Genomic DNA, 12,842 nt, shown 5'->3' with positions numbered 1-12,842 from the left:
ACCAGGTTACGTCAATTTAAAAAAAAAAAAGTTGGTTTGCTAAAGTGGCTATTTGCCATAAAATGTTGTGGGTAACAAACAACAAACACATAAATAAATAAACTGCCCTATTATCCTTTTTTTGCTACAGTTTTTAAAGCCCCTTTTTAGAATGAATGCCAGCAGCTATGTGTGCAGATTTCATACGCAATTGAACAATATAGTTTAAAAATTCTACTCGGGCTGAGCACAATGGCTATAAAACTCAATGAAACCAAGTTCACAGGAGAGATGGATATATAGATGGATATATATATATATAGATGGATATATATATATATATATATATATAGATATATAGAGAGAGAGAGAGAGAGAGAGAGAGAGAGAGAGAGAGAGAGAGAGAGAGTACAAGAGTGCATTGGGAAAAGGCCCTAAAATGGCTTAGTCAGTTTACCAGGGTCCCACACACAGAATAAGACATTTTATTACGTTGTATACATATTTGAGCAGTCTTATACAAATAATAGAGCAATTTGGCATTGTGGATATTTTAGCAATTTCTGCATACCATAGAAAACAGACATGTTACTATAAGAGGGTATACATTATAGAATCCAGCTCTGTCTTAATATAAGTGTAAAAAAATATGGAAAAAGACTATGTAGCTGTTAAATATTATTTTTTGAACAAACTTGCATACATATAGAAACAAATATGGGCCACACAATATGGGACACTACAGCTTTATTCATCAAAATACAAAAAATATCAAAATTTATCATGGTTTTTTAAAACATGGGTCCTAAAATGATTAAGATCCTTATTATAAAGACATTAATTCAGGTTAATTAAAAAAGTGAAATAACTGGTGTATAGCTGTTTAAAACAAATACTGAAATTAAGGCCAATGCTTTTAAAAGTAAAAATGTGTAAATGACGAGGAGGACATGGCGTCATGCCTAACTTACTCTGAACAGGACTTTTGCTACAGTCTTTCTGGTTCTGTAGGATAAAAACATAGGATACTTCATTCCATATTGCAGAACCATAGGATTCATTTTGTATCAAACTAAGTGGCAAATAATTCATAATCCTTCAAGAAACTGAATAACCACAATAAGTACAATCTTAGGAAGTACAAACATGATGGCTGGCTTTCCTTAGTGACTAGGCATTTATGTAATAAATTATCTGCAAGCCTTTGTAATGTAGAAAACAGATTGCAGTCTTACTAAGAGTTGAGACGAATGAGCTTTCACCCCCCTGAAATTGTTGTACATGACTAATCATACCTGTTACGACTGAATTGCCACCATATTGATAATAAATGCTAAGCATCTGTAAACAGAATCAATTTGAATGTCATTGTTCCATACTGACCTACAGTAGCCAATACATGTTTCTGTCAAGGGGTTTCTTTTATGATTGCTTTGAGAAACAGTACAATGAAGTTACTGGGAAGGCGATGCGTTGAGAGCAGATCCCTGCAGTAAATATACTGTAATACTTCAGCTTTAACAGTTATACAAATTAATCATGTTCATTTGTTGTTGTTGTTGTTAAGGAGCTGGGGCTGTGAAGTTCAAGTTACAGTTTGATGCCAGTCTCACTTTATACATAGGGTTACCTCTTCCTGTTGATCCCCATGCTTGTGGTTGGAGCAGGGAAGCTAGCCAGGCTGATTCAGTTCTATAATCAGCCAGTAAATCAGTACATGATTACCATACCTTGGTCAGCCTCCAATCCCTCCTGCCTCTACCATGCAGTTGGCTGGATAGGGTGGCAGGGCCACAGTAGGTCAGAGAACGACAACACTATGCAATGGACCAATGTGTTTAGTGCAGATGTAGGCTACCTCAACTATTAAAAATCATGTTTAGGTTTGGTTATATGTTAAATTAATTTACTGTCTGGCCAAAATTGTTTAATAGATCAATTAAAAAATATATTCAGAGAAAAAATGCACTTTACAGAGCATTTAAAAGAGGCCAAGAACAAAGTACACAGAAATAGTACTTGAAACTGCAAGCTCAAGTCAAAAAGGAAGTTAGAGAGGCCAAGAGAGAAAAATGAACATTGCCAAGGGGGCTAAAACCAATTGCAAAAAGTTTTTCCAAAATGATAACAGCAAAAGAACATTCAAGGAGGAAGTAAAATGTCTAAGAGATACAAATGGCAAAAAATAGCAAATATATTAAAATATTATTTTTGACAAGTTTTACAAAGGAGGATATGGTCAATATGCACCCAATGTTGACCTGTTCCTATCGTTTTTAAATAACTTTAGCATAACAGAGGCAGAAGTGTTAAAGGGACTAGGAGCTCAAATTCCCTGGGCCTAATAAGATCATCCCAATAGTATTCAAAGAAATGAAAGAAGTTGCAGAGATAGTTCATGCCTGTGTTTCTTCCTGGCTCGATTATTGCAACATGTTGTTTGCAGGTGTCTCCAAGGCTGCTATCAGCAGGCTACAATATATTCAGAACCCCGCTGCTCGCATTTTAACTGTAACTAAACTGGGTGCCCATATTAGACTGGTTCTTGCTTCTCTGCACTGGTTGCCAGTTTATTTCAAAATACTGATGTTAACCTATAGGGCTCTGAATGGTTTAGCTCAATGTTGCGTTGCTGAATTGCTTACACGTTACACACCTGTATGTAAGCTACGTTCTTCATCCTCAGGTTTATTGGCAATACCCAAAAATAAGCTTCGCTCCATGATAGGGCAACTTTGGAACAACCTTCCTCAATCTATCACGGATGTTAAGACCGTTGATGCTGATGCTTCCTAGCTGCCCCCTAGGAACCCCCAATCAAGGTTGGCTGTGACATAACCTGGATTTGAACCTCTGATCTCCAGGCTATAGGGTGCATCCTGCACTCCACATGGAGCGCTTTTACTGGATGTACATTTTTTATCATGATTTGTTTTTGATTTGTATAATTTCTTTGTTTATGTTATTTATATTTTATTTAATATGCTGTATGTATATATGGTTATCGTCTTTTTTTTGTTTGTACAGCGCTTTGAGATGCATGCATTTAGGCGCTTTATAAAATAAAGATTATTATTATTACATATTATTGACTCTGAAATGGCTTCATCTAGACGATGTGGGGAATACATAAATAAGCTCAGCTATATAGTGAAAAGTGTTGCATTTAAATCAAGGGAAGTAATGTTAAAACTGTACAATGCATTAGTAAGGCCTCATCTAGAATATTGTATTCGGTTCAGATCACCTCACTACAAAAAGGATATTACTGTTCTAGAAAGATTGCAAAGAAGAGCGACCAGAATTATTCCTGGTTTAAAAAGCAAGTCATATGCAGACATGCTAAAAGAATTGAATCTATTCAGTCTTCAACAAAGACTACTACGCGGTGATCTGATTCAAGCATTCTAAATTCTAAAAGGTATAGACAATGTAAACCCGGGGGACCTTTTTTACCTGAAAAAGGAAACAAGGACCAGGAGTCACAAATGGAAATTAGAGAAAAGGTAATTCAGGACAGAAAAGAGGAGGCAATTTTTTGCACAGAGAATTGTGGGAGTCTGGAACCAACTCCCCAGTAATGTTTTTGAAGCTGACACCCTGGGATCCTTCAAGAAGCTGCTTGATGAGATCAATAAGCTACTAAAAACCAAACAAGCAAGATGGGCTGAATGGCCTCCTCTCGTTTGCATCCTTTATGTTCTTATTTTCTTATTCCTCTGCATTTTTTGTTAACTCTACAGTAGTTTACATTATACATACTGTATAATGAATTTGTCTACTTTTAAATCATGTAAATCTAAGCACAGGGCTTCTTCATGATTTCACAATTCAAATATCACATATTCAGTTTATTCACGGTAAGACCATATTGATTATAAATTGTATCAGATTGTGATATAACAATGGAGCACCATACAAGAAAAACTCACCTATTCATGTGTAATGCGTTAAAACATGTTTAAAATAACTGTCTGAAATAACTCCTGTCTATCAGGCAGTTGCATTAGTTTTTAAAATAGAGTCCACAGTGATTGGCAGCAGCATGGCTTGTGAGTGTTTCTCTGCTGAGTGTTAGTTCACTGATTTGATTATTTTACATACAAATAAAAGGTTATTCTGGACACAATAATAGATTGTGAGTGTATTAATGGTTTATTCAAAACATAACATATGGTTCACCCCAGTTTAATGACTTTAAAGTACATTGGATGTAACTAATATTTTAATTACAGTTTGGCATAACATTTATTAATTTAAGAAAACAAACAAACAAAAAAAAACAACAACATATTTTTCACCCTGGACAAACCAGACAAGGGAAACATATCAGAAATTCTCTCCAACGATCCTAATAATCATATAGTATACATTTCAGTTGTAATACATTGCTTTTAAATTAACATGTCTAACTATGGGCTATGGGAAAGTTAGCAAGTGTCTTATTTTTTGTTAGAATGTGCAGTTTGACCTTCAGGACCAGTTGAACATTTATTTGAGCTTCTTCACCATGTGACACCCTTATTTAGTTACTGTAACACTGTGAAGGAAGCCAAAAGCCATTGATCAAAAAGTATTGTTGATGTCTCCAGACCAAATAGAGGACACATAGCCCAGACATGCACTTTCTATCAGAGATCTTGTTTCCAGCAGCCATCAAGATACAACATTTAATACCACTGCATATCTGTGTTTTAGGATATCCTTGCAAAGCACCACTATGAAAAAAATCTATATATAAGAATTCTTAAGGATAACCACACTCAAATTCAAAAGATTTTTCTTGAAGACACCCCTGCAATGTTTAGAGGGCTCTTATTTTCAAGGCAATTAAATGCTATCAGTAAATCTCTAATGAGAACAGTACAGAATAGGTCTTTGTTTCAGGCACAATATCATCCATTGAACATCAAAAGCATGTCATTCTGAACCCATAATTTTTAACATAATGTTGAACTTGTAGTTTTAAATTTCAATTAATTGAAATTTAAAATAAGTGTAATATTTTGTGATATTTTGTAATAACCTTTTTTTGTATTAGTTTTCATTTTAAGATAACATAAAAGAAAGAAATATGCAGTAATTGAAACACCCAGCAGTTGAGACAGATACAGAAGCATAAAGAAATACATAAACATAAAATATGGAATATATCATAGATATATAAATACATTAAATAAATCAAAAAGAGGAAGTGATATAGTAATACCTTCCTGACCAATAATAATAATAATAATAATAATAATAATAATAATAATAAAAAGGGTGGGGTGGTGGTGACCTATGTCCAGGCTTGGGTGTTCAGGTTCTCAAAATAATCCATGAAGGGCAAACACAACGTATGAAACTTGTCTTTGGGAGGACGGGGCATCTTGTTTCCAGTTCAAAAGTATCAGATGCCTTGCCGATAGGGACACAAAAGCTATGGAATTAGATTGAGTTTTCTGCAGAGCTGTATTTACAGGTAAATAAGTAAGTGGAACATTTGAGAAAAAGATTAAAAAATAAAAGTCCAAAATGTAGTCAGTCTGGGACCAGAACATGTGGATTACTGTTCCAGACTGGGTCAGTATCTAAATATATTTCAGCTAGCTTTTCTTTAGTCAGGTGAATATAATGTAAAATATTACATAAGCCTGTGTCTAGCACAAGATGAAGAAGAATGTACACAAGCTGGAACAGACTCCCACTTGTCATCTGAAGTGATGCTCAGATCCTGCTCCCAGTGTCTTCACTGTTGCTAATGACTGAGGACTCAAATTGGAAATTATGTTCTAGATTTTAGTTATCAAATCTCTACCACTGGGGTTCAGCTCTAGCAAGCTATCAATAGGAGTTAGAGGAGGCAAAGCTGGAAATTGACTAAATACATTTTGTGTGAAATGCCTAATTTGTATATAGCGAAAAAAAAGTGTGATTGTGGTAAATTAAATGTCAGGCAGAGCTGTTCAAACACATTATCAAGATATAGTTCTCTAACTGTAGTGGTCCCATTTCTACGCCATATTTGAAAAGCTGAATCTATCTGAGCAGATGAATAATTGGTTCAAAGTGGTTGGGTAAATATGGGTGAGCTGGACTACAGGATTAGCGCTAAATTGAGACCAGATTTTAAGGGTGTGCTGGACTATGAAAGCCATTGCATTAATAGGGAATAATTCAGTTTTAAGTTCAGTTTGTAAGCAGGGTCTCCCAAATTGGACCAAAATTGACAAAACATGTGGAAGGGTGGAGATTGGGTTTGTGATTTATAAGAGGAGGTCATCTGCATATAAAGATACTTTGTGCTCTTGATCTCCTCTTATTATTCTCTCAAATCCTTGTGAGTGATGCAGAGAGATAGACAGAGGTTCAATAGCAACAGTAAACAGTAATGGGGAAAGGGGGCAGCCTTGTCCTGTCCCATGGTGAAGTTGGAAGTACTCGTACTGTATATTGTTAGTACAGACAGAAGCCGATGGAGATTCATACAACAGCTTGATCCATGAAATAAAATTACGACCAAAGCCGAATTTGTCAAGTGTGGCAAAAAGATCATTCCATTCGACGTGGTCAAATGCCTTTTCCGCATCAAGAGATACAAGGACCTCTGGGTAAATTTAGTTGAGGAGGTGTAAATAATATTAAATAGTCTACCTAAATTGAAAAAAGAGTTTCTTCCCTGTATAAAGCCAGTTTGGTCCAATGAAATTAAAAAGGGAAGGACCTGTTCGAGACGCTGGTCCAGAACCTCGGAGGGGATTTTAAAATCAGCATTAAGGAGAGAGATCAGCCTGTATGATCCACAGTGGAGGGAGTCCTTGTCTTTCTTTAATAGGAAAGATAAAGAAGCTTGTGAAAGTGTAGGAGGGAGGAGTCCCAAGGAGATTGATTCCCTGAAAACAGAAGCAAGCAGTAGGGAAAGTGAAACAGAATCTTTTGTAAAATTCGACAGGGAATCTTCCCGGGCCTGGGGATTTTCCATTTTGCATAGATCTAATGGCTTGTTCTCCCTCTGGGAGAGAGATGGGGTCCTCCAGAGCAGTTTTTGATTGTTGGTCTACAGTAGGTCATGTCGAGGTTATGAAAAAAAGAGTCAAATAAAGAAGGATCACCTGAAGATTTAGATGTATAAAGTGCCGAGTAGAACTCATTGTTTATCTCATGAGGGTGATTAAACGAGTGGCAGCAGATCGGCAGGCCTGGTGGGCTAAGAGTTTACAGGCTTGGTCTCCAAATTCATACACAGTATGACGGGACTTAAGAAGCAGCTGCTCCACATATTTAGTGGACAACAGATCAAATTCAGTCTGTAAGAGAAGCTGCTCCTTGCAAAGGTCAGGCATAGGGGATGAAGCATAACTCTTGTCAAGTTATAAAATAAGGTCAGCAAGTTCAGAAAGTCTGGCAGATTCTTGCTTTAAGGTATAACAGATTATTTGTCTCCGAAGATAGGCTTTAAGGGCTTCCCATAAAGTGGAATTAGAGATCTCTGGGGTGGAATTTGTTTCAATGAAAAAATCTATTTCAGAAGAGATAGACTGGACAAATTCTCCATCAGAAAGCAAAAGGAGATTAAGTCTCCAGGTCTTATGTGAAAAAGAACAGTCAGGGAAGTATAGCGCTATTGATACAGGAGCACAATCAGAAATCACAATGCTGTGGTAGGAGCAAGTTTTTACCAATGGAAGAAGCCTATTATCCAACAGAAAGCAGTCTATATGGGAGAAAGAGCAGTGGACAGGAGAAAAGAAAGAATAGTCCCTAGCAGTAGAAAACATAAATCTCCATGGATCTGATACCCTATACTGGTCAAGGAAGGAACGTAAGGTAATATGAGGTCTCTGCAGTCTGAGCCCGCTTGGTTTTGGTTTTTGACATCATAAAGGAGAGGTAAGATGTAATATATATCTATATATAGGTAATATATTTAATCTTTTTTTTTTTTAAATATGCTATATGTGAAATAAAAACTCAACTTTGAAGTGGATTGTTAATTGTTTTCTTTTTTACTGATATTTTGCAATACATGTACTGTGAATTAGCCTGCTCTAATCGGACTACAATTGCATTAACCAAGATAAATGATTTAATCCCTATCTCTCTTGATTTTACCCTGTCACTGAGTAAGTGACCAAGGTACGCCTATAAGAAACCCTGGTTGTCCCACTCATTGTAACAAATGAGCTCTGAGGGCTCCTTCCAAGTATAATGTTAACATAGTTGATGGAGCAACTATGTGCATCTACCTGTTATATTTTTTTGTTCATATATGATTTCAATGTTGCTTTCTTTAAATTGTTTTTGTTTCAGCTTGTTGTCAGTTTATTTTGTGGATTTTTTAAAATCTTCATACCATAGGAATTCTCTTGGGCGTCACAATTCCCCACAGGAAAATTCAATACGCTGATGTGCGAGTAATTATAACGCTTGTTAACATTTTCAGACAATTAAGTTATCGCAGCTACACAGGGAAACCTGTACATTTGTAATGACATTGGACTGTGGTATTAAATATCTAAAATTAATGTATTCAAAATGGGTAGCCAAATATCTGAGCTTTATGAACTGCAGAAATACAATAGTTTGAGTCTAGTAGTTCGATTCCTTTGTTTGCTGAATCATGCACCATGAGAAATTAGAATGGTGGCTAAAAAAGCCTGCTTCTGATTCAATCAGTATTTAGTTTATATTGCGCCTTTCACAGTGGACCACCATCACAAAGCGCTTTACAAGATGAAGTAACAAGAAAATCCATAATACTTTAAATACAGATAAATGCGAAATACCTGATATACAGTAAAAAAAAGAAAAAAGCATAATATGTTAAATGTTATGGAAAGTGCATAATACATGATAATAGCATAATATATGAAAAGATACATTAAATACAGTGAAACGTGCATAATACATGATAGTAACATAATACATGAAACAGTAGCAGCATCAAATAGTCCAGAGTCGGAGGACCTCAGCTTTCAGGTAGGGACATAGTGGGTCAGCAGGTTGAGGAGGTACTCGGGACCTGTGTGATGAAGGGCATTGTAGGTGAGCAGGACAGTTTAGAAAATAATTAGAACTTTACAGATAGCCAGTGCAGCTCTACAACAAGTTGTAGTATGTTTGTGTTTTTGGAGAGTTAAATTAAACCATTTTTGGAAGGTGCTCCAAATTGTGACCTTGGGTGCTTTGTAAATGTGAAAGGTCCTACAGGACTTATCATAGTACTTCACAGAGTCCAAGCCAAATTTCCCATGAAGATTAATTGCTCCAGCTCCCCATGGGTAAGAATCTCTTTGGAAATGATTATGAAAGGAAATGATCATGCAAAGTTTTCCTTGTGTAAATATCTTCAAATAAATAATGAAATGAGCGTGTTGCATCCTTCGACAGGCAGAGCTGGAATGGAAACTTTTTAAACAACAGCATTCCAGAATACTTTCCACTTGAAAGGCATTATCCTTTGTTGAGATTAAGAAACTCAGTATAACTCTAAATGTAAAAATGAAAGGTCAAAACTTTTCAGGTTAAGAACATAAGAAAGAACATAAGAAATAAAACATTCTAGAACGAGAAAAGGCCATTCAGCCCATCTATGCTTGCTCGCTTAATGCAAATGTGGTTCGTTAACACTCAGGAGAGGAAAAACCAAAAAATCCTAACCATTTAGTTTGTAGGGGAAATTAAACCTCTGGGAATCCATGGCTAGACTGACCGCCCTTCCTCCAGGTGGCTAGCTAATGGTCTTATTATGGTCACAGACAGGGTTATACAGCATCCAATCTATTCTTGAAGGATCCGATAGTCTTTGCTTCAACAACTCTGTCTGGCAAACTCTTCCAATCGTTCACCACCCTTTCTATGAAAAAGCTCCTTCTCCCCTTGGTTCTACCCATCTTAAGCTTCCACCTGTGGCCCCTGGTTCTGTTCTCTGTGACCTGTGAAAATAATTCTCTGCAGTTCCTTTGTTAACCCCCTTGACTATTTTAAATACCTCTATTAAGTTGCCTCTGGCTCTCCTTCTTTCCAGGCTCTACAGATTTAGCTCTTTCAGTCTATCTTCACATGACATACCCTTCAGTCCTGGAATTAATTGTGTTGCTCTCCTCTGTACTCTCTCCAATGCCTCAATGTCTTTCTTATGATATGGGGACCCGAAATGGACACAATATTCTAGGTGTGGTTGTACCAATGCATTGTATAATTTTAATATAACTTCTCTTTATTTGAATTCAACTGTATTGGCTATATAACCTAGCATTCTATTTACCTTTTTTTTATAGCTTCTCCATACTGTCTAGCTGGCTTAAGAGATTCATCCACTACTACCCCCAAGTCCTTTTCATACACAGTCTCCTCTATTTCATTACTATTCATGCCATACTTGCTGCTAATGTTTTTGTGCCCTATGTGCAGGACCTTGCATTTATTCACATTAAATTTAATCTGCCATGTGGCAGCCAAAGCTTGAATCTTGTCTAAATCTCTTTGCATTATTAAAGCTGCTGATTGGGAGTTGGCTACTCCTCCCAGTTGTGTGTTGCCTGCAGATTTGCATAGTTTACTGATTATGGCTTGGTCCATGTCATTTATATAGATTAAGAATAGCAATGGTCCCAATACTGATCCCTGTGGTACCGCACTTGTTACATTATTCCAGTTTGATGCCTGACCTCTAATTATAATTCTGTTTCCTATCTTGTAACCAGTTATGAATCCATGCTGTTACTTTACTATGTATTCCTACAGATTTAATCTTTAGATATAGCTTTTTGAAACTCTAAATAGATTATGTCATATGCATTATTCTTATCCACTCTAGTAGTCACCTCCTGAAAGAAATCTAGTAAATTGGTTAAATAAGATCTACACTTCCTAAAGCCATGTTGGCTGCACTAATAATATTGTTACTATATGAATATTCCTCCATTTTGGTCATTATTATAGTTTGCATTATTTTACATATGATTGATGTTAAACTCAGGTCTTTAGTTCCCTGGTCAAATGTGTTTCAATTTCTTTTAAAATGAGGATATATTGAAAAAGAGTACATGTGTTAATCTGTTAATATTGAATACACTTGTCAGAATGCATTTGCTCACATGTTTGCTGTTACAGCTGAAGTAATATACCGTACTTTCAGGGAAAAAAACCTAAAATTCTCTACGTTGGGTTACATTAAACTATGTCAGTATTTTTGTATTGCATTCCTAATGTAATTGTATTGGTTTAAATAGACAGCTTTATATATAGTTAGTGTTACATGAAATGTACTTAAAATAAACTTCAATCCTCCATAGGACAAGTTTATTAAAATTTTGTGAAGAGGATATTATGTTAAAATGATATTATCAATATGAGAATACAATTACAGGATATGGTTTGTTGTACGCAGTAGCACATCTTCAACCCATATCTATTCATAGGGTTTCCTAATAAAGAATTCATTAGATTCTGAATGGTATTGGGTTTTTCATGCAGGTGGTGTTTGCATTGCACAGTCTCTGAAAATCCCTCGAGAACCGAAACCAGGAGAATTTGACAAGATAATCCAACGTTTGTTGGAAACCACAAACGCCCGCGCTGTGATTATGTTTGCAAATGAAGATGACATCAGGTTGGTATTTCAATAAATAAATACATGTATATATAATAAAAGGTAAAGTGCATGTTTAACATATCCCATTCCAAAAGGGTTTACAAAATCACTGCTTAGCTGCTACTTGCTCAGGTCTACTTATGTACTGCAACTACATATAATTGGTAAAATTATAGTACTGTATAGTGTAGCACCCAGGAGTACTGGCAAACAATATCGTACTTAAGCACTACATACACTACTTGAATATTACTGATTTGCCACTGGTCTTCTACTCGTACTGCTGTAGAAGACATTCTCAAATACCATGAAAAGCAGTTTGCTTAAGCACTTTGTTCAATACCAGTTGGGTCTATTGCGAAGTGATGTATGCAATCAACGCACATGATGTACAAACTCCCTATTACTTACAGTAGCCTATTTGGAAGCACCACTTTGAGTATTATGAAGAAATATGCATTAATTAGTTCTTCTGGATGCCTTGCAAAACATGAAGGTTTACACCAGACAGGTTTAGTTGGGGCTTCTTTAGACCTGATTTTAAACAGTGACTTGGATGTAGATGGTTTAATACATCTACATTTGCTGTTTGTGCACATAAACATCAAAGTCCCCTTATAATGTTACAACTGGATTTAGACATCTGAAAATTAATGTGATTCTCACTGCTTTAGAGCTGTATAGTCCTTTATAACCATTTAACACTCTGGAGTGTGTTATTTTGCTTATAAAATTACTTTATATTCAATTTATAACATTAAAACAAACAAAAAAACACTAGATTAAAAAAATTAAGTTAATTTTTATTGAATGTATCCTTCCACCAATGCAAAGTAGTCCCTATACATAAGAACATAGGAAAGTTTATAAATGAGATGAGGCCATTCGGCCTATCTTACTTGTTTGTTTATTACATATTACTGCTGAATTAATTGTTCATTTATTTTTGTAGATATGCACATTTATTTACTTATTTTATACTGCAGCTTGAATGTATTTTTTTTTGTGTAAAGTAAAACTACAAAAATGTAAAACAATTGCTTATGTACATGTTTTATACACATTGGTATTTATACAATTTGAAGAATTGTTTCCTTACAGTAATGGCGCTCTGCATCTTTCAATTTTAATTGATTCATCCAGTCACAGTGCATACGCTGGACTGAGGGGCAGGCAGGTGTCACGCAGAGTCAACATAAACACAACTGTTTACTGATATGTCTGAAACACCCGTCTAAAGCCCCTAGTTGCCTTTGAAAAGTAGAGAAATGTGTAGCATTGAAGC

The 12,842-nt window shown here is 35.7% G+C and overlaps 1 protein-coding gene across 1 annotated transcript in view; it reads left to right on the top strand.

Annotated features, from left to right (window-relative positions):
• Positions 1–12,842, top strand: part of grm8b (glutamate receptor, metabotropic 8b) — a 171,971-nt gene that overhangs the window by 90,954 nt on the left and 68,175 nt on the right. Inside the window, exon 4 of the mRNA XM_041257610.1 lies at positions 11,440–11,575. Coding sequence (XP_041113544.1) covers positions 11,440–11,575 — 136 coding nt within the window. The remainder of the gene's footprint in view (positions 1–11,439; positions 11,576–12,842) is intronic.

This window comes from Polyodon spathula, chromosome 8, assembly GCF_017654505.1.
Source record: "Polyodon spathula isolate WHYD16114869_AA chromosome 8, ASM1765450v1, whole genome shotgun sequence".
Lineage (NCBI taxonomy): Eukaryota > Metazoa > Chordata > Actinopteri > Acipenseriformes > Polyodontidae > Polyodon > Polyodon spathula.
The sequence above is the reverse complement of the archived record's forward strand: the minus strand, read 5'-3'. Positions and strand labels throughout refer to the sequence as shown.